Raw genomic sequence first — 23,078 nt, 5'->3', positions numbered from 1 at the left:
ACACCGCTACCAGTATGCTTTCCCCCTTTTGGACATGGCTTGGTAAAAATGCTTGGAAAATATTGCTTATCCGCTTGCTACCTGGCAGGGGGACATGCCAAGGGGATGCTGGGCTCCTGCTCTTTGGGATGGGATGGGATGGGATGGGACAGCGTGTGGGGACGAGCCCACTCAGTACTAGGGAAAGCTTGGCTTTAGGTAACAGAAATGGTCGTATTTGTCAAATCTTCTCCCTTGCTTAAGAATAAAATCAAACGGCTTTGGGGAAAGCATGCCAGCTCTTCAACAAGCAAGAGTTAAATATTTGCAAAATTAGTCCAGCAATTTCAGCGCAGAACCGTAGCAGGAAAAGCAGCTCCAGGCGAGAGAATGCTCCGTGCGGCCAGAGCCGGCGCGAAGATGTCCCTCCCCGGGGAGCGCCCGCGGATCAAAGCTGCCGCCACAAACACCTGCAGCTCCGACGGTGAGGCCACTGTGCCGAGGCCGAGCCTCTGCGTGGGGATGCTGCGAGCTTCATCTGCGCGGGATGCTGCGAGCTGCCTCCGCGCGGGATGCAGGCATGCCAGTGACCCAGCCAGGCGTTTCCCCCTCCGGTCCTGAGCCCCCGGCTCCGTACCCCCCCATCTGCCCCTGCTCCTCAACAGGGTCCGAGCCCTGCAAGGTGCCCGGGGGCAGGGGGTGCGCGCCCGAGGAAGCCCCCTCCTGCACGGGAAGCGAGAGGGAAGAGGCCTCGTGCCCCTGCGCCTGCCCCGGGGCTGAGCCCGCAGCTCCCGGCCGAGCACCACCAAAGCGAAGCCACCTCCTCTGTCTAAGGCATGCCCAGGGACTCACCTAACAGAGAAATAAAATAGTATCAAGAGGCCCCCAAATTGCTTTCACCTTTTTGACAGCAATGCCCTGGGCAAGGCTGGCAAAGGAAAGGGGAGTCACTTCAAGCAGAGGGCATAAAAGTCCTTCTTTACTTCTTTTTGTAGATATTCCTAATTAACATCTATGAAAATGATTTATTTGATGTTTTTCTCCCTTCCTCCAAATTTCATATGTTCATCACTTTTTAAAAAATTTTACTCTAAAAGGCCAGGAGAGAGGGAACGTGCCTTGCATCTTGCTGAAGACTAACTCCCAGACCGACCACCTAACCCCCGCCAGGCCGGCAAGGGCTGACGCTTCCCTTCCCACGGGTGACCATCCCTCTCAGATGACCCACGGCAGGCGAGCTCGGCCATCGCCATGGGACGGCGTCACCACCGCACGGCTCGCGTCACCACCAGGCTGCTTGTCGGCAGCCTCAGCCAAAAAGCGCAGGGCTAAGCCGGCTGTGGCAGATGACGCAGCCCCTCTTATCTAAAGAGCCTCTCAGCTGGGGACACAGCCCACGAGTGACGGCACGGAGGGACCTGCCCATGCCATACCCGGACACCAGCACCGAGCCCACCACGTGCACCGCCTTCTGCACCACGCTACATAAACAAACAAACGAAGCCCCTGAAGACAAAAGCCTGACGATCAAGCCCAAAACTGCCCGTGCTGGCTGGAGAAGGACCAAGCAACCACTGAAGGAGAGCAGAAAACCCAAGGAGAGAGACCGTCCGTTACCAGAGTAGCCTCCCGAGGACTTGATGTACATCTGCCCGTACTGCTCCTCCACCATGGTGTCATATGCCTCGTCGTCCTCCTCATCCTCCTCGTTGTGGTAGGAGGTGGGGCTGTCGGTGGTGGGAATGCTGCTGGCGCCGGGGCTCGTCCGCTCCCCCTGCGAGTACTGGACCTGCTGGACGTTGGGGATGAGGGTGGCCAGGTTGGGCATCCCATAGTAGGAGACGCGGGAGAGCTTCAGGGGACCGGTGTTGGGGCCGCCACCGCCAGTCCCCTCCCGGGCGCCGGGCTCGAGGGGCCGCTTGCCGGGCAGGCCGGGCAGGGCAGCTGCCTGCAGCTCGAGGTTCTCATGTTTGACGCGCGTGAGGAGCGGGATGGGCATGGAGGGGGACATGACGTAGGGCGCCGAGGCCGACTGCAGCTGGTTGCAGGGGCTCTGCGGCTCCGAGCTGGGGTCTTCGATCATGGTGGTCTGAGAGTCACAGTGGGGAGAGCTGACCTTGAACATCAAGTCCGTCCCTTTCTCCACGATGTGCTGGATCTGCAGGAAGCCCGCCGTGTACATCACCACCAGCTGCTCGCTCGCCGCCATGGTCAGCTTCCCGGTGTAGCAGAAGGAGAGGATCTGCTGGAAGCAAGCGGGAGGGACGGTACCCGGCAGCTCAAAGGCATTTTTGCTGTTCCCACTGAACAAGTCTCGGAAGTAGAGGCTGCTGGCGGCCAGGACTGCCCGGTGCGCCTTGAAGGCTTGGCCCTTCACCACGATGGAGACATCGCAGTACAGCCCCAGCAGCCGCTGCTCGTTCAGGCAGCCCAGCACAGTGTTCCCGAAGTTGGGAATCTCTATGTGCAACATCTGCGACATGGCTCAGGATCGGCTGGAGCTCCTCAGACATTCAATGCAGGAATATCCAAAGTAGGGCACATCTGAAAAACGGAGAAGGCAGGGAGAGAGGCACAGCGTTTTTAGACAGTTCACCAAAGCAGGCAGAAGCAGAGGAACCCACCTCACCCGACATCAAAGGCTCAAAGCTAAGCTCTGAGAGCCGATGTGGAAAAGCAATCGCTTATAAAAATCACTTATCAATGTTTTCAAACAACGTTGGAAATGCTATTGGTGGATGGAAAAGGATATTCCAAAAACGCAAGTATTTTCTTCAAGTTGTGGTCTGTTTAAATAAGCACCACTGATTTATTCCCCTGGGGGTTTTACTTTATGCAGGAAAATCTGAACGGTAATGGGAGAGGAGTGAACAGTAAAGCAAACGTAAGATAGTCAAACAGATCTTGGGTAGCATTATATAAGAAACACAACAACCAGCAGCTATGTTGAAACTACAGAAAAGATATTTATAAAACAATGTGCCATTCTGCCTGAAATAAATACAGGATTCTGCCGGAGCGACAGCTCCCAGGAAAAAGCACTTTGAAAAGCAATCTTCCCATTTGCACCAGAAAGAGGGAGCATTTCAACAGTTAAACCCCTTCTCAACAGATTTATCCTCCAACAAAACGAGGCTTATCACCAAATTAAGTCAGATATTCGAGCCCCAATAAAACAAACCAACGTGCCGCAGCGAGCCGCCTACCAAGTTGTCTTCTGATTTTTCTCCCCTAAATCCAAAGTGGGGCAAGGGGAGCCCCAGCCCAGCCCCTCCTGTGGCTGGAGCCCCCGGCTCCCCAGCCCATCGCCCCCCGGCCGGGGGTACCGGCCCGAGCCGAGTGGCATCGGGGACCCTCCGAGCAACCTCACACGAAACGGGCTCGAGGCGACGGCTCCGGCTTTGCATCCCACCGCGGCCGCTCTTTCAGGCCAGCTGTACCTTCTGGCCATGGGGATAATTCCTCCTTTTCACCGACCAAATAAAGCCTTGCGTTCGAAGGGACCTCGTGCACAAACCCCGTGCAACGGCGGAGCCGGTAGCGTTAGTGCAGCCCATGCACTGAAACTCCAGCGAAGCAAATCACTGCGGATTCACCAACACGAGCCGGAGCCCAAACCCCCCCGTCCCTCCTCCCTGAGCTCCATGCAAGAGTCCAGGAGATTTAAAATCCTGTTTGCCTTCAATACTACTGAAGAAAAACTACGGTTAACTAGTACTGAAAGCTCGTAAGAGCAACATAAAAAAGAAAAAAAAAAAAAGGAAAAAAAAGTTTATCTGAGAAAGATTAAAAAAAAAAATCTCTGAAAAGAAAATAATAACCCACAAAGAGCTGCTCTGTTCCCATTGCTGGGGAAAAAAAAAAAGTCCTATCTGCAAGGCCACGGGGTAACAGGAAGAAAAGGGAACACACTCGGAGCCAATTTAATTGTATCTGCATGGTTAAAAAAAATTCTTCCGAGCGAGGAAGTCCCCGGTCCCCTTGCCTGGCTGGGAGCAATCGAACGTACCTTCAGCAGCGCCCGTCCCCAGCGCGGCCACTCGCCGGAGGGGCTCTGCGTCCCTCCGTATCGCCCCGGCCGCCACGCTATACGCAGCGACGACGATCGCTCAGAGGAGGGGGGGGAAAAAAAAAAAAATATATAGTATCAAACCCTGGGTTTGTATCTGCTGTAGCTCAAGCTTTTACCAAGTCAAATCTCCCCGGCAGCGCACAGCATCTAAATGAATAGGCCGGATGCAGATTAACATTCAGGCTGCTCTCTGCAATGAATAGAGCCCTTTGATTAGGGACCTGAAGTAAATGCCAGTTTCAAACCGAAGCTTTAAAAACAGAGAAATATCAGTGCCAGAGGAATGCTCTCAGTGTTGGTACAAGACAGACTTTTGATGAGTCACTGCAATGCAAACAAAGATGGCAGAAATACTGTACTGTATGCTGATGAAATGCTTAGTGGTGCCACGGCAACTGAGACAGGTTTTAAATTTATAGTGCAGTTTTGCATATGAATTACGCTGTAAACTGCCTCCCCTGCCATCTAGTACATCCAGAGTGTCAAAGCATTTAAACTATTCCAAACAGTCTGCAGAGCTGGCACTGCTGCTGGTTAACTCCTGCGGCCGGGAGGAAGGCGCGGCGAGCATCCCCCTGCATCCCCCCTGCATCCCCCCACCCCACCCCAGGGGCTCCCCAAAACCACCCGCCCAAAAGGACAGCTTTGGGAATGCCCAAATCTGCCCAAAATAAAGGTGCTCCTCGGGCAGCCACGGTCCTGATTCCCGCCTCCCCAGCCTCCCCCCCGCCCCCCCCCATACAAGAAAGCCTTTCAAATGCAGGAAAAATGTTTACCCCTTGGGGAAAGCTTCTTTCAGTCTGTGGCTGAATCCACTAAAAGCAAATCCATTTGCTTAAGTAATGAAATCCTAGTCACATTGTCTCCTGGATTCAGATTTTAAATTACCTTCGCATTTATTGAGCATGTTTGGTGCTTTTTTCTGGGAAAGAGGGTGGGGCCTCACTTTGCTTACTTCTCTCTTGCCCAGAGCGTTCTTATTTCTGCTATTGCTCTCAGATTTGTTTCAATTGCTCTGCTCGGATGGTCACACACAGTTAAAATTTAGGAGATTAGAGGTGAAGCCACCCTTAGAGGAGGATAACTGTAGGGAGCGCAGACAGGGCCGGTGATGCTCCAGCGCAACCCTTCCCTGCCAATTGTGCTCATACCTCCGCTTCCACCGTCCAAATAGATGTTTGGTGCATTAAGTTCAACTCCACAGCAGCAAACTGCTGCCGCTCCTGAGCGCCCAGGGGCTGGCTGCCTTCCTCTGCTCTTCCAGCAAACGGCACTAACACATCTGCTCTGCATCCCACAGGACCGGCAGCCTCCCAGCGCTTGGCAGAGCTGCAACGCTCCCAGCCGAGGATGTCCACGACCTCCATGAGTCGGGAGCGCCCACCGCTTCATCCAAACCCGGTGTCAGGCCAACGAGATCCCTGCCTGGTGTTGATGAGGAGGCTAAGGCACCGAGAGGGGACCAAGGTGACATCCTGCGAGGAGGTCAGAGATGACACCGCAACAGCCAAGCCCAAGAGCCCAAGACCTCTTCCAACCATGACACCACCAGCCTCTGTTGGAGAAGGAAAGGAGTCTGCCCTGGCAAATGCAGATCCACTCTGGATCTGTCAAAATTATTGAAATTATATGGGCTTTATAGAAACATAACTTCTCCACTCTGGAACCTGAAGGAAGCCTTGTCCATGTGGATGGCAGACCATGGGTGCGGAAGGATCTCCTCCTCTTCCAGCAAGAGCTCCCTTAGAGCTGGAGGGGAGACCAGGGAGGCACTGGATGGGACCTCCTTGGACCCGCTCAGAACCCCCTGCCTCGGAGACACCCAAGAGGGCGGGATGAGTGGGACCAGCCAAGGACAGCTTGGTAGCACAGAACAAACCAACTTAAAATATATATCAATTATTAATATTGCTTAGAATCTGCTCTATAAACAAGTCAGGCATGCCAGGAGGAACCCATGCCTCTCTCTAAAAACACCAAAATTGTGCCAGTTCAGGATACATTTAAGCCAGTGAGAAGCACCAGAGTGCCCCAGCCTAGCAAATTATTGGCAGATTTCATGTAAAACCTCCCATGAGACGTCAGAGTTCGAACCAAGATGCTCCACACAACTGACCCCTCCCGAGGTACGCCTTCCACAGGACTGCAGCCTGGCCTGACCACCCCGAAGGGATCCCACCCCCAAAATCGCATCACTCCAGCTCCCGGTGGCCTTTTCTCCAATTCCGGCAGATTTCGTAGCTGCTGGTCACAAAGCGGCTGAGCGAGCGGGCGAGCTTGCCGTGGCACTCAGTGATGGTCTAAACCTTCAGTTTTCCTGGAGAAAAAAGGCCCTGTAACACCCTTGCAGGGAAACAGTAAAAAAAGTAAAAGTAAAGCATTTGGTCTAGAAACAGCACCGAGGAACACAGGCAAAGCTGTACCAGCGAGCTGCAAAAGCCCAAACCACTTCAATAAACCGTAGGCCAGGACTGCTGGATTTTTGTTTCTTTCTCCCTCCTCTGCCCCTGCCTTTTTATGACCAGAATATAGGAAAAAAAACCCAACCCAAAACCATCAACAAGCCAAAACTCCCCAACAATCCAAGAAATAAAACAAGGTGGTCTTGAAAGCCAAGGAGAACCCGCTTACCACCCTTGAAAGGTTGGACTTGATGATCTTAAAGGTCTTTTCCAACCTAAACGATTCTATGAAAGCCAAGGAGAACCTGCTCACCACCAGACCTCACATCCCCTAAAAACAACAGCAACAAAATATTACTGTGACTAGATAGTGAATGTAATAACACTTGATAGTGTCTAACTTAAAAATCTCCCCTACTAAATACGCTTTTTCTTTTTTTTTTTTTTTAATAGAGCACCAAGCTACTTTTGCATGGTTTGAAATGGCTTCAGGCCATTTGACACGGGAAGAACTGTGCTGCAGGGAAAATGACCTTAGCAATTACAGATGTAAACTGTATTTTGCAATCTCTTCTCCCAAGCTGAGCTGTGCCCCAGAGTGCAGGAGGAGCCCCCAGCACCATCACCACCCAAAAGAATCCAGTCCCCTTTGGGCTGCTATATCCTACAGGTGACAGATCATCAGATGGACACCTACCAAATGGGAAAACTTGGACAAAACTGGATTAAAACCAGCCAACCACCCGCCTACCCTGATTATTTAAGATATGTGACCATTCAAGCAAAACATCATTTTGTTTTCTAATGGCAGCCTCTTTTTCCAGCTCTTGGATATAGCAGGACAATTTGTACATGTCTGTGTGATTTTTGTAAAGTCATAGCCTTTGTCACAAGAGGTTCATAAAAAATGCAGCCGTTATTTGATACAACTTCCAGGAGAGTTTGAGAATCCTCAGTTTCTGCGTTCATGTGCTTTGGGGAAAAAAAAAGCAGGTTTGCTCTTAACTATTTTCCTGCTCCGAGGCCTGAAAGGTCGGGGCGAGACAACAACAACAAAGGAAAAAAGCATCGACCTAGAATAAGATGCTGGCATCAGAGCTCCCCCAAGGAGTAATCAGAAATAATTAGATAACGTATTTAAATTGTCTTTTTCCTTAGCCAACATATAAAGAGACTTGGAGATTTCATTCCCACCCCCCACCCCCCCAAAAAAACCCCAACCCAACCCCAAAGCCCCAAGTTTCCCGCAGGAAGGTGCGCTGGGCAGCAGCTGGGGCAGGGACAAAGGCAGCAGGACCCTCCGGGGGTGGGAGACAAAGCGGCCGAGGGCTTTCACCCCCACCCAGCCAAAGCCCCTCAAAAGAAAAGAGCTGAAAAGTCCTGCCCTTGAAGGCCCCAAAGGGTCAAAGGAAACCTCCCTTTCTTCTGTAAATGAGGAGAGAGGGGGAAAATCCCACCCTTGGATTTGAGGCTGGCAGGGGGATGTCACCCAGCCGGGCAGGGGCTCCCCAAAGCCGCCCGCCCGCCACCCCAGGGCTGTCCCCAGTCCCCCCTGGGCACAGGGGTGCCACCCGCCCAGCTCTTGCTACAGAGTTTTGGGGTTCCCCCCCGCCCCTTTTAATGAAAAGGAAATGCGCTTTTTACATAAGCCCAAAGGAAAATACACAACAGCTAACTGCAAAACTCGGTGGCGAAGTACCGTTCCCTGAGCACAGAGCTGCCGTAACACCTTAAATAAAATAAATAGTTAAATAAAGTCAAATAAAATGCACTTCAGGTCTACGCTGTGCATACCCCCCCATGCACTGCAGGTTGCTGTGTCAGGGAACCGAGAAGCAAAAAAGAAAAGTCTTTGCACCCCCCACCCCAAAACCAAGCCTCCCCTCTGCCCACGTCGGGGTTCGGGGTGAGAAAACCCGGGGAGGGGAAGGGAGAGGGACTGGGGCACTACTGTGAAACGCCGTGAATGCCTGCACAGTTTAATGCCTGTCTTTGGCAGGGGAAAGAAAACAAGGTTAAGTTTGATAATCAAATGACAGTCATAGCGAGACTCCTCTTCTCTTCTGCAGCATTTGTTTCTGCAGCTCCAAAGTATTTATTTTTGAAATGCTGCAAGTGGCAAGCAGCGAGCAGTGCTAACGTACCCTATTTTTAGTGTAGCAGCCAGTGGCAATGGGTGAAAGAAGATTATTTCTGCCTTATTAAGATAGCAGAAACTGAATATGCAAATATTACTAAGTAACACATAAGCAACGCACACACAGCAGACATACAGCACGGAGCTGTGTTTGCTTTATAATCCTAAAAGTTCGCACAGAAAGTAAAGACCTGGAGACTCAGGCAGGGAATGGGGGAAAAGATGGAAAAGTGAATTAAATGAATGCTGCTGATGCAGCCCAGCTCGTGCGTGCAGCCCCACTGCCAGGGCAGCCCAGGGATGGGGCGCGGGGAGCTCTGCTTGGGGACCCCGGCACAGCCCCGGAGCTCTCCCTGGGGACCCCGACACAGCCCCGGCACCGGCGGCAGCTCCCCGGGCTCTGTCCTGCTGCAAGGTGAGTCACCGGCAGCCTGGGCGCAACATCGCCGCTCGAGGTCACCCACCCGGCAGCCTGCTGCCTCCAAAAAGTGCAGTCATTCAGCCAAGGCGAAGCGTGTTATTGCCATTATTTTTTAATTAGGGTTTTTTTTTTTTCCCTTATCTATCACTGATTTTAAGAGCTCTCAAAGCAAGGAGAAGCAAAAATAGAAAATGCAACATTTTAATTTTTTTTGCAGGTTGCTGCAAGGAAAAGGGGAAGGGAGAGACATGGATAAAAAAATACAATTATTCCGCAGAATTTAATTTTTTGCAAGCTAATAAAAACTCAAGACCCCGACTAAGTTACGTCCACCAGAAAGCACACAGCACCCCATCACCATGCCTTCTGCAAAGCGTGCATTGCCTGCATCCCATAGCAAACATTAATTCACATCCGTAACACATCAAAAAGACAAGTGCCATGCTGAATTGTATTCTCCTCACTCCTAGTACACAACAGCAGAGCTAGCAATATATAACATGCATGACTCCGTTCTACCATCGTGCCACTACGGAGCAGAAAGCCTTAAAATAAAGTAAATATCTTAAAAGGTCAATTAAAAAAGCTTACAAAACATCAGACGCTGCTTCTTGCTAGAGCTCATTACCTAGTATGGTGGAGCTGCCTGTGTGTTTTTTTTCTTGTGCAAGTTAGTCTGTGAGTCAGCATTAACACACATGAGAACATCAGGAATACTGCCTAGTTCTGATGCAATGGAGGTTGTAAAAAAAAAAAAAAAAAAAAAAAGAAGAAGAAATCGCGCTCCGTTTGGACAGGAGCCTGTAATTCAATTGCCTTTACTTTTCAATTACTGCATAGCCTACCCTGACCAACCTGCAGAGGGGAAGGAAACTTTGCTTACATCTCTGTCTTAAAATTAATGACTTTTACTTTTGGCTACAGCTTATTCTCCCTGCTTTAAAAAAAAAAAAGTAGGCATAATATAATTAACCCTTCAAGGGCAGCTGAGCCCTTGCAGTGATCGGGATCTCCATGTTTTTGTAGACATTTCAGCACTGGAAAACAATACTGCCAAAAAGTTCTGGCGAAGGAAGACATTTATACATTAAACTTTTAATACTCTATAAAGCAAAGCTACAATTGCATCTGAGCTTGATCCTTAATGGAAATATAAGCTTGCAGAAAAGGAAAGTTATAGACTGCAGAAATTTAACTCTGTACTTCCAGGTTTATAGAAGCAAATACTAGATTGCATAGGATGTTTCTCAAAACTGAGGTTTCTGGTCATTGAGCAAAAACCCTGAGAAACCTAAAATTCGTGACATGAGGTGGTCACCTCAACCTGATGCCCACCTTCCCTAGGCTGATGGGGGCAAAGCAGAAGACCCGCATTTTTCACACATTGCATTTATTGCTTGCACTTCAGCAAACAATTCTCTCTCTCCCCTCTTCCCGGGGAGAAACCCGCCTTCCAGACTCAGCTCCCACTCTCAGGATCACAGCATCAAGGCGGGAAGGTACAGGAGACTCAACACTGACTTCTCATTTCTGACTTCTCTGCTCTTGCAACAAAACCCTTCGCTGGTCCAACAAATTGTGCCCAAAGCTTCAGAATGTGACTATTTCTGTAACACGCCCTAAAACACCCCCAGACAACACTGCAGCCCAGAATGTTATGTTATATATATATATTATAATATAGATTATATATGGTCTATATATTATGTATATAATATTATTATTTTATATATATATATATAAAAAAAATATATGGTCAAGTACGTCTTCAGAGCCAACACTAACATCTTTAAAGTTTTGTGCTGCTGTGCCACAGCTGAACAGCCAACATCCCCGGGAGAGCCCCGCTGATGCACAGCTCTAGCTAAAGCACATACATTGCTTAAATTTGGGGGCTTTATGGAGATCCAAGCCTCATGCAGCAGAGGAGGGTCAGAGGTTGGAGGTAGGAAAGTCTCCCCAACGTTCACGACGTGCTGCAGATGCATGCTGAAAAAACTGAGCTGATCCCCCACCAACGAACACTGATTGACCCATCCAAAAAACCAGCTATAGCTAATGCATATGGATTAATAATCCAGTGGATCACAAACATATTCTAAATCCCAGTTTAGTTTGCTGGTTCTTTTTATGAGTAGACACAAGCACTATAAAATTCCTTTTTTTTTTTTTTTTTTTTAATAATACACAAGTATAAATAGTTATTAATGCTCATTAACCGACAAGGAAACCCCCTAATATTAGAGATCAATTGCTTCTGCAGCTTCCCTTGCACACAAGGGTCTGTCTCAAACCAGTATGAGCCTGGTGGGTTTTTTTTTCTTAAGCATGTGGGACACTTGAATACAGATGAATTGAGTTTTAAAGGAAAAAAACCCAAGCAGCAACTTCTAGGCCAAGTTCTTGTGTGCCAAACTTTTCAACTGCCACAGCACAGCTCGACAGTGTTTCAAAAGAATTTAAGCACTGTTTTGAATACTGCTGACAATCTTCCTCATCAAAATTTGTAATTTAAATACCTCAAATCTGAAAAGCACGCTCCCTGGGGCATGCTTCATTCTCCCTCCCCGCCGCCCACCCTCCCCAAACCCCATTCGGCACAAAATCCATTGCTTTCCGTATCTGGCTGTTTTTTTCCCCCACCTCCCGCAGCCCCACATCCCCCCGGCATCACCCCGCAGCATCCGCTGCATCCCGCAGGGACCCCGGTGCTCAAGCAGAAGTTTGTTCTTCAGATTACCCGTGGATGAAATCTCTGTATGCACTGCAGCACCCCAAAACACCGCTACCTTCCTCTTTTATAACTACGATGCTAGTTTAGAGATAAAACCGTTTACTGGTTTAGAGATAAAACCAGGCTGCCCAGACTCCTAAGGCAAGAAAGGGTTAATGTGAGGAGCCCCGCTTCCCAACCCTCTGCTATCCAGCAGATAAGATGTTCCTTCAAATGCCTTCAGATGTGTCAATAAACCCCAAAATAATGCTATGTCAATAAGTCTAATTGGCGAGGAACGGCAAAATTAATTTCGTGGGGTCTATGTGATGTTACAGGCAGCAGCTCCATTTTGGCAGGAGCGTGTTTAAGATTCCCTCCCAGTGCTGCAAAGCACCTTGAAAGGTCGACGAGCGCTTTCATATTCTCAGATCCATCTACAACGCTGCAGCAGATGAAACGGATTGACCTAGACGAGAACTGAAACAGTCTCTGTGAAATAATCCATCAACACCCTTCGCCAGCCGCAGCCGCCTTTGTCATGGGCACGCTTGGAAATCGCACCTACCTATTGCAGCCGATCCGGGGCTCTATAGGGTTTAAATCACGGCCCTGCTCTCCTGGGATGTAACCAAACACGGCATCGATAGCTGCAGAGCCACGGAGACGGCACACAACATAAAATACCTCCATATTAAAGTGTGTGCAAAGCCTGTGCCCATTACTGAACTCATTAAAGACAGTGATACTTTGTAACATACTCTAATCTTTAATATTCATAGCTTGCTTCATTTGCATACCATGCCATAAATAGTTGAAGCAGAGGTAAAACACAAAGCGCTCTACTTGCATTTCTAATTATGCCTAAAATGAAATGTAAATCACAACACGTCCAAGACACAGAAAATACTAAATTTGCTGTCTCTCAGTTAAAAATCTTTAAAAAAAAAAAAACAAAAAACCAACCACACGCACAAACCCAATTATTTTTAAAAAGAAAAATCAAAGGGGCTTATAGGCGTGTGTAGTGGGGATGACACTGTTATAAGAGGGGAGCTCACACATCCAAGCCCCAGCCCTGGTAATGGACCCCGGCTGCAACCTCTTGGGCCAGCACCGGCACCAGCTTATCTCCCCAAACCCTAAAAAAACCTGCATTTACCGGCGAGCTGTGCTGCAGCTGCTCATTTAACCTTGGTCTTTGAAGAAACAACAGGAGCCTTTTCCTCTGGGGCAGCCGGGAAAGCTGATCTCCAGCAAAGGAGGTAAATGTGAAGAATCAGCTTAAATGTGAACTTCTGCTACGGCGTGGGGCTGGCTGGAGGTTGGTGCTTCGGCATCGCCAGCCGGCGCGGGAGGGGAAGCGGCCCCGGGGCTGGAAGCTGCTAAACCCCGAGGTTTAATAAGAAAAGAGGTGTCTTGGGGTGCTTGCACTCAGCAGCTCCCAGTCCAGGGAGAAACAGATGACTTCTGCTCACAACATACCAAAACCGTGCCGAGGTAGCACGGGGCGTTTTTCTCTACTCTGCTTTTTCCTGAAACATGGAAGAGCCCTCGGAGCCTGGAGCTGCCCCATGGTGCTCCCACGCCTGCTGCAGCACCCACTGTCAGCACCAGCACCCACCAGCATCAGTTCCATGGAAAAGGCTCAAGATCCCGTTCAATGGCTGGTGATGCCATCCGACGGAAAGGCTTGGTGTTACGGAGCCGAGTGCCCTCCAGGCACATCCCGGACTTTATCCCTTATTATAAGAGCTACAGCAAATTCACCTGCCTCCTCCAGAAAGGGTACTGGGAAAATGGGTGGTGTCATTAATGGCTCGTGGGACTTCAGTCCCCAGCCACCACAATCCTGGAGGGTTGGTTTCCACAACAACTCTCAAGTTATCGACTTTTAAGGAAAAGCGTGGTCCCGGTGCGGCACAGGACAAGGAGCCAGGCTGTACTTGGCGGGGGGGGGGCAGAGATGAGGCCTGGTGTCCTCACCTGTACAACCAAATTAACCACACTTCCCCCACTTCACGGAGGCACCAGACGACCGTGAAGCAGAATATCTGTAAAGCAACTCAATATCCTCGTATGAAAAGTGTTATTAGTACATTGCTGCCAACGGCATAAATAATTGCCCTTTAACAAGCTTGCTTCTGCATCAGGCACTGGGGTCCTCTTCATTTTATGGAAGTCCATCACCACCAACACGTGAAAATGCACATTTTTAGTTCAAGAGCGCTGGCAGGGGCATGGCGTGAGCTTGCACGCGCACAGCGCTCCCCGCAAGACGAGTTCCTCACGACCATGACCCACAGGACCTGCTGCTACCCCAACCCAACCCTGGCCCTGCTGCCACACTCCTGCCCTTCCCCGTGCCGAGACGCCGCTGCCTGCCCACCGCACCGATCCGACACGCTGCTGCTGCTCCCAGGAAGCTCAAAACTTTCCTCCTCTTCATCCATCTCCCCGCCCCTCCTCTTCATCCATCCCCCCACCCCTCCTCTTCACCTCCCAAGAAGCTACTTGCAACAGAGAAGCGCAGCATCCACGGTACTCAAAATAAAATAAAGTTTTACAGATTTATGCCCAAAGACTTAATTAAAATCAAATGAACCAAATTTTGCAAAAGTAGGACAAAAATCGCACATTTTGGGAAGCCGTAAGGCGCCCTTGCCCGGCGGAGGAACGTGGAGCGAGGTGGGCTGGCTGCCACACGGCGCGGCCGGCATCCTTTCCCACTTACCTTCCTTTTACCGCTGGGACTCCAGCTGCATAAACCCACTACGTCTTAATGAAAGGCTTTTGCGGGTGGCTGTCCCCAGGGAAAAATGCATTTTTAAGTCACTTGAACCAAGACTGATTTTGAAGAAAGAGCCAGCTAAATATCACCAAAGGGAGCCAGGCACCCGGCAGTCGCCCCGGCTGGGAGCACGGCTCCAAGCCATAGCCTCTCCCTTATTAGATTTTTCCCGACTTACAAAAAGGCTTAGAGAGACTTCTGAGAATGAAAAGCTGAAAGAATAAAAAAAAAAAACCACGCGTATCATCGCCATGTTCTGTTCCTGCTCATACGTCGGGTTTCCAGGGTCCCCCAAATCCCATCGGTGAGCGGGTCCAGGGACTTGTGTGAGGGTCCCCCCCAGGTCCCCCCACGCTCTTGTCCTTCCCCGGTGCTACAGCTCGTCCTGCTCCCTTTCCAGACTTGTGTCCAGCTCAACAACAATATTGCATCGGTTCTATTAAAGAGTTAAAGGATTTTTTCTGCAATATCGACTTCCAAAGAATTCCAGAGAGGTCATTAAATTTAACCCCAAAAGGTGAGCGTTTGCTCCGTCCCTCCAGCCTGTGCCGAGGGAGAAGTGAAAGCGAGCTGCTCACAGCCTGCAAAGCTTTTTTGCTGTTCATATGTACCCTGGCATCTTGCCCAGACCTATTTTTAAGCCCATTTACTAGAAATCCCACAAATTAAAGGAAATACGGATAATGTTGTAAGAATCCTTTGGGCCAAATAAAAGCTACACATAATTTTCCTTGTGCATCAGAGTAAGATCCTTAACCACAAAAACCAGATTTCCCCAAAGCTCTTTTGCAACAGCGAGAGAATCTTGTTTTGTAAAAAGTTGCTTTGATTCACTCCTGGATTACAGGGAGCGTGGCAGACACCACTGCCTCCTGGCCAAACTGGGAGAGGTGATTACTGGTATGAAACAGAAAGGTGTTAGGAGAACACAAATAAATTAAACACCTCTAGCTCCGGAATGGTGACTATTAATGACAGCAAAGCATGCAGACAGTGCTCGTGGAGAGAAGCTGTAGGATGGTTACGGGCTTTCTTTCCTCTGCATAGGAGACTGTTGTGTGTTTTTGTCCTCTACCTTCTTTCAAACCACGTGTTCATGGTGCTCATGAAGGGCTAACGTGCTGAAAAGCCTCCTCCAGCCGCTGTCCTGGGCAAATTCCTGCTTGGCGCACCCTAACCCCACCTTAGCCCAGCTCTGAGAAAACCCTGATAATCTTGTTTCGGCAGTCCTTCAAATAAGGAGACCACCAAACTCATTTCACTTGTCCTCATGCCAAAACCTGACCTGTTCCAGGCAGGACACTCACCACAGACCCGCTTCTCCATCTCCAGTCCCCATCCCTAACTGCACCCCGGTGCCACGGCAGGGCTGGGGGTGCCGCCCCCCCCGCTGCCCCCCTGCACCCCCAGGACAGGGACAGGCAGATGCCGACACAAGCTGTGCATCACACCAGCCGCCGTGATGGGTCTCTGCAGTGTCTCCTTGGGGATTTTATGAAAAACAGTGATTTTATGCAAAAATAAATCTATGCTCTGTATCTCTGTATTTATATAGTTATAGTGGGGTCTCTCGTGGGGGGAGCACGAGGGAGGAAATAACTGATGCATCTTTCTGCAGAAAGCTCACCCACCACTCTGGAAATCTCCGTCCTTCTGCCTCCGGAAGCTCCCTCGTTGGGTGTCAGCCCCCCGTTCCCCACGGACACCCCTCGCCTGCCACCGCAGCAAACGGAAAAGGGGCGAGCAGCACCGACGGCCCTTCCCCTCCACGCACTGCCCTGGCTGGAGGAGGCTGCTCCCTTCCCCTTCACCCCTTGCCCACACCGGCTAAATAAAGGAGCATCCGACTGCAGCGTCTTCTGCACCAGGGCCGTTGGGAAGGAAGGAGAGAGCCTGCGTTTTATACAGCATCCGCAATTTTAACTATGCAAAGACTCCACCGTGTTAAATAAACTCCAGTAACAGCTCTTGCATTTTGGTAGGATTAAAAAGAAACTAGCACCCAGATACATGTTTCAATAAAACTCATAAGACAAGCAGAAACAGCCCCAAAACACAACGCTAAAAGCGACATTTGTGGTTAGTCCTTGCGGGGAGGGGACGAGGAGAAGGTGCTTCATTTCCAACAGCGATAAAGCAAAGCGAAGCAATCATCATTAAACCTGACTCTCCCTTCACTCTTGTTCATCCCCAGCAGTCACTTAAAATGTCTTCCTCGCAAACATTTCAGCTTCCTTTTTAAAAGAAAAATAATTATGCAGGGGAATAACCACTTCTATTCTACAAAGGCACAGATCTGAACAGTTAAACACGCAACTTCGGGAACTTTTCCAAGATTTATATGTTTTGCATGGAAAGCGAATGTTTTTTTCCCTGCCTGGGAAAATATTTAAGTGGTAAGTTTATGAAGCCAAGTCCATTTATTCCCGGTTTATGTTGCTGCTCGGATGGAATCTAATTAGCGATTTAACCAGCAGCGTGGGGATGCGGCGCTCGCCAATGCCATGAGTCCCGACCCGCGGCTGTGCCGGCACGCGGCCCCGCGGACTCTGGCCCAGAAATAGGTTTTCTCCGCGGCACAGGACAGCAGGACTGGCTGAAGGATGACACCGCAGCCACCCTTCCCTAGAGCATCCCGAGGGCGGGCAGTGCGGAGGTGCCCAGGAGAGAGCCCGAGGTTTCCTTCCAGCCCTGCCAGCCGCAGTTCATCGCCATCGCACTTTTCGACACAGTAGAAGTCTTTTTACAGTGATGCTCTTAGAAATAGCAACGCTTGATTTGCATTTTCCTGCGCACCTGCCTTTCTTACCGAATTGCTGGCTTCCCTGTTCGCAGATTGAAACTCCTCCTTGTCCTCCCTTCCACCTCCATCAGTCTCGGGCAGGATCGGTGCCCGCGAGTCGAGGCAGTGGTGGGGAGCAGTCCTGCTGCCGGTGGCTGGGATGCCGGTGGGCGAGACCGGGGGACAGGCAGCTTTCCCCACTGAGATGGCATTATGTCAGCGAGACGCACGACGCGACCGTTGTGGTACGGAGCAGCAGGACTCATTGCACAAATATTATTGAACGTAAAACAACCCCATTTCTCAGTCCCGGCTCTGTTTTCACCTGCACCACTACCTTCCACAGACGCGTTTCATAAGTGCGTGAAATACATCTCCCCTCCTTTTTTTATTGCCTGCCAGTGCAGTGCCCCTGCTCCCGGGGAGCCGGTGGAGATGCAGAGCGGGAGGCGGCGGCGGCAGCAGGGCTGGGTGCAGGGTGCTGGCTGCAGCCACCTCACTTGCCCCTAAATTTGGGAACCTAGAGAACAAGCCTTGGTCCTTCGTCATGGGCCAACGTAGGAGCAGGCGTGGAAAAAAGCCCCAATGGGGCTGAGCACCATGTGCATGTGAGAATGGGGGTGACCCCAAAGAGTAACCCCAGCTCAGCAGCATCATCCCTGAAGCACACCGCTGGCAGTCCGGGACGAGAGCAGCCCCAGGCAGCCCCCACGGCGCCCGGACACTCACCTCCCAGGACAAAACAAGGGAACATGGCCCACAAGGGCTTTCCATGTTGAGAAAGAGCTCCCACATCAGAGCTGGGACCCAACACCTCCCAAGGTCCCTGCCCTCGGAGCAGAGGACGGTTTGCACGCCAGCAGCCTTCCCCTCCCCACGCAACAACCCTTTTCCCATTTCCTATGAACTGGGAATGACAAACACCCCTGTTCTCCCAGGGAACTCTTAGCCTGGGAATTACGTCTTATTTCTAAGAGGGGCTTGTTCTGGCCTGCCCCAGAGCAACATCCGTCTTTTAGCAATTAAAAGATGATAAAACTCTGAGATCTGTTCAGCCCCGAGTCTCAATTACTTGCTCAGACACCTGGAGACTTTTCACCCCAGAGACAAGGTCCTTCAGCTCCTTACAGCAACACGGCAAGTGATTTGCCTCTATTTTTCCATTTATTTTTGTATTTTTGAAAATCTTTCTGGCCAGTTAGACCAGAACCATCGCGATTGCGAAATCCAGGAAATTTGCTGCAACGCTCTGTAACACTTGCAAGGCAATTAGCCAAAACCTCACACAAATAAGCTTTTTTGCCACACTGTTCTAACCACCAAGCATTAACCCATTTTCTTGGGAAACAACATCTGCTGAAATAACTTCCTAATCTAGGAACAGGCGTGGAAAAAAAGCCGCCGCAAGCATCTCTAGTCCATGGTAAACAAAATTTTCAGGCAGAGTTGTCCCACTCAGAGGGTACCGAGTCGCCCCAGCTGAGCAAAGGGCTCCTTACACAGACCCTCTCCCCAGAATATTTAGTACCTGGTCAGGAAAACCGAGAGGGTTGAAGCTTTCCCGGCAGCACCGATATGCTTAAGAGACGGCGCTTCCCCAGAGGAGCCCATGGCAGAGGCGATGGTGGAGCAGCCTGGGGCTTTGGGGCAGGAATGTGCACCCCTGAACCCGACCGTCGTGGGGTCTGAAATCCTTGGAGCTATAGGAGCTGCATCCTATAGCTGTAGGAATAAATCACGGCACAGGCAGGACAGCTCCTGGGTAATCGTTGGTAAGAATAAAGAAACCACTGGGCAATAAAGCAACCATTTCCATTTCCTACCCCTGCATTTACATGGCTTTTCTTCCTGGGAAGATGTCAACATATAGCAAAAATTAAGCTTCATGATTTGCCCTAGGAAACAGTTATCACATACAGATAAACTGAGGCAGAGCACGATAACATAACCAACATTACACAGTGAACCAGTGCTCGCAGGCAGCAAGACAAAAATCACGCTCGATACTTTTCCTTATTTCAGATTAAAATAGCACCTACACTTCTATGCTATTTGTTATAACTCATTCCCTCCCTTATCCTCTGTCCCTGCTTTCTCCCCCATCCTGAAAAACCAATAAAATAAAATAAAAAGCTTCCTTTTGGGAACACGGTGGTAATAATACTGCTACCATCTGTTGATAAGTCCAAGGACCTGCACAGGGAGGAAAGAGGCTGCAAAGCTGAAAGGGAGTCAAGTGTTTGCATGGTTTTATTGAGAAATGAAATCCAGCTTTAAACACAGTAAATCGGAGACTATTCTGAATCACCTCTTGAATTTTTTAATGCTACTCCTGGGAGCACTGAAGGTAAATATGTTAATTTGACTTCAATCATGGTGCAGAAAAAAAAAAGCACACTGTATTAGTTTAGGGTACCAAGTCTTAAAACTATTCATGCATTTCTGCATATTTTATACTCAGCAAATAAAGTTCCAAGGTTCTATAAGGAGGCTGCGAAATTATTCTGAGTAAGCAATAATGAGGTGTGCATTATATAAGGCTGATACTAATGGTAATCTATTATTAAAATTTAAGAGTTATAGCAGCTACATTTCAAACAGTCCTACAGCAGTTTTTCTTCTCTAGGAAGGGAAAGCAGCACCTGGAGGAGGGAGGCTGGCGAGACAGCGGGTTTCATACGTGGTGCACGGGGTAATGGTCTCCGACGGAGTTGTACCCCAGGTCCTTGGGGTAATCTCTCCGATGTCTCTCTAATTAACTGTGCCACAGCGTACCACCACCGCTGTGGCAAGCAGCCTCGTCCAGCCGCTCAGGCACAGTCATGAGTCACGGCAGGTTCATATTCCCAGCATGTTTAATTCTCTGCCTGACGTTTCAGCGTAACAGATCTCCCAAAATGCATTAGGCGTTAAAAAATTAACAGGGTTTCAAGTTTGTACATCTTAGTGATCCTCACGGCTATCTTGACCTTTGATTTCTGCTGCGATACCCCACTTAGGCTGCAAGGAGGACAGGAACGTGACCAGTAAAACCCGACGTGCTTTTCCTACCTATGCCTACGCTCCTGCCAAATCACCTCCAGGACCCCGAGAAAAGCAGCGTCACGACATCCACATCGGATACATGGACCACATCAGTATTCAAATGCACCAAGGGAAGAATGCAGCATCGCATCCTCACGATGCTCATCAAGCTCAAGCCAAACTTTGCTTGGTGCTGGTGTGAGCTAGACCTGCTCTGCCCCTCTCCCAGCCCCACTCCTTCCCGGGATCAGATGCTTTCCAGAGACCCAGGCTGGAAGAAGAGCCCCACGGTCAAACCTTGGCATGGGGCTGGGGACTGGCCACTCGCCCCGATGAGGAATCACCGCATGCTGCAGGACCCATCCCAGCGAGCGGTGCGGATTATAAGGACATATCATCATCTACTGCAACGGCACCTCTCAGCACTGCCACGAGAGAAACAAACAGCAAAAAATCCCAGAGTTTGGCTCATTTTCCTCCCTCCTACATCTTTTGGTGAGAATCAAAAGGAGTCTCTGGGGGCTGTAAATCTGTATCTGACAAATCCATACAGAAATAGGCACATCAGCGAGGGACCAGGCGCTGCGGCAACGCTGGCCGTCTCCACATTTAACCTGTTACAGCTCCGTCTCGCAGGGCTCACGGACCCCAAACACACTCCGGGAACGCGGTGGTCTCACTGCATCGCCTGCCCCTCGGAGGAAAATCCGCCTTCGGTTTGCATGAAATGCAAAATTAAATTTTAGCTGCATTTCAGAGCGTATTGCTAGTGTGCAGCCAAGTTCTTTTTTTCAAATGAAATTTTTCAGTAAGTTTAGATCCCAAAGGCAACGTTCTGCCCAAACCAAAGGATAATGAAGCATAATAATTTCAGAAGAAACAAACTTAGTCTGAGACCTTTCTGCACTGAAAAGAATCTTAAATAGCGACGAGCTCTTTGCTCTCCAGGCTGGACGGGGTGCTGGGAAGCAAACCAAAGCAGAAAGGATGGAGGGGCACAGAGCAAGTCGGCGTTTGCCGGGCGTTTATGGCATCCACCTGCTCTGTCTGCCCATTCCCTGCTGTATCACCAGCTACCTGGGCCGAAGGAGTTAACAACTCTTCTGGGACGGCGTAACAGGAGACTGGAGTTAGTCATCTAGGCATGTCCGGATTGGTATGAACCGGGAGCTGGCGTATGAATGAAGTTGCCTTGGAGATGCAGCCAAAACCAATGACCAGATATTAACTTTTCACAACGGGCTGCCAAGGGAGGCAGAACATGCGAAACCAGCATGACGACAGCTTCCAGTGGAGGCGGGAGCATCCGGATACAACGGGAGGGACCCCCGAGGCCCCCGGGAGAAGTAAAACCCTGCACGTTTTTGCTCAAGAGGCAGGAGACACCTCCCCTCGCAAAGCCAAGTGGGCCAAGGACTAGCAATGAAACCCTGGTCTTGGACCTTATGGGGTGGGTAAATGATGCCTGGATGCAAGACGCTATCTTCCCTTGGTCTAATTTTAAAGTTGATAATAAAGATACCAGCACCCAGCTCCTTACTTCTTTCTGGAACCAGCTTCATAAGCAGAAAAAACAGCTACGGGCACCTTACACAATGCAGTCGAAACGAGACGTCATTAAACAAAAACATGAACAAGTAATTCAAAGCCTAGGCTGGTGAAAGATTACATGCCAGCAAACATCCCCCTGCCTAACCCCAGCTCTTCATCTCCACTTTCAAGGGCAGTTTTAGAGGTGGATGAGCAGGAAGGAGCAGCTGCTCTGGCCGTCTGCTGGGCTCCTCCGCTGGCACCCAGCACGGTCACTCGGCAGGAGGAAACTCAGCTTCAAGCAGAAGTTTCTCAGTCTCAGCTCAGAGCAAGGTGGCTTCCTACGGGCGGTTCTCCCACCCTGATGAAGGTGGTCAGCCTGCTTCCCAAGGGGACTGTGCGGGGAGGGCAGCGGGTGACCAACTAGAAGGCAGCAGGTTGCACCAGCAGGAACAGCATCTGCTAAAGCCCATGGGCAAAGACCATGGGCAAAGCTCAGCTCACCTGGACCTCACCTCCCTCCAACCTCACCGGAGCACTGACCCATGGAAAGAAACAGCTTTTCAACCACGACAAGGCTTGCGCTGCACGAGATAAATCGGTGCATCATTCGCTCCACCCTAGGCAGGCAAACATCGCCCGCCACCGAAGGACACACGCCGTCAAAGAGCCACACCACAACCCTGCGTTTTCTAACCCAAAGTCCGATTTCTGAAGGGGGAGATGCTTTTCCAGCCCTGCAACGTACCTCACTTCAGCTCACAGAGGGAATGACTTACAGGGGAGGGTGGGATGCGGGAGAGCCACGATCCCCCCATCACGGCTGCACTGGACACGAGACCCAGCCCCACCATCGCCTCCATCACCCAGCCAGCCAACGAACGGGCTGTAAAACTGCACTCCAGGCTATTCGGGACATCACAGAGCTGAACAGCGCTCGCCATCTCTCTTGTTAGAAGAGCGTGAGATGAAACGGACATATTTGTATTAGAGCCTGAAACACAGAAAGCTCCTGTTCCGATCCGCACACCAACCCCTTGATATTTTTTCCCAGAAGGAAAAACAGAAGATGCTTTCCATAAGCAGACAATTTCAGCAGCTAATTTTACCATCACTTATGGTCGACTTTATGACTAAGATTTCATGCTGACTATATTAATCCTGTCAAATTTCAGAGTGAGAGAGAAATGATACTGTATATTTTATGGCTGCAATAACTTCTAAGCC

General features: G+C 50.0%; 1 protein-coding gene across 1 annotated transcript in view; it reads right to left on the bottom strand.

Moving 5' to 3' along the window:
- The window catches only part of NACC2 (NACC family member 2), a 58,708-nt gene that overhangs the window by 14,607 nt on the left and 21,023 nt on the right, over positions 1 to 23,078 (bottom strand). The window contains exon 2 of the mRNA XM_050908083.1: positions 1,597 to 2,523. Within this exon, the coding sequence (XP_050764040.1) occupies positions 1,597 to 2,461 (865 nt within the window). The 5' untranslated portion in view covers positions 2,462 to 2,523. The remainder of the gene's footprint in view (positions 1 to 1,596; positions 2,524 to 23,078) is intronic.

Source organism: Gymnogyps californianus, chromosome 18 (genome assembly GCF_018139145.2).
Source record: "Gymnogyps californianus isolate 813 chromosome 18, ASM1813914v2, whole genome shotgun sequence".
Lineage (NCBI taxonomy): Eukaryota > Metazoa > Chordata > Aves > Accipitriformes > Cathartidae > Gymnogyps > Gymnogyps californianus.
The sequence above is the reverse complement of the archived record's forward strand: the minus strand, read 5'-3'. Positions and strand labels throughout refer to the sequence as shown.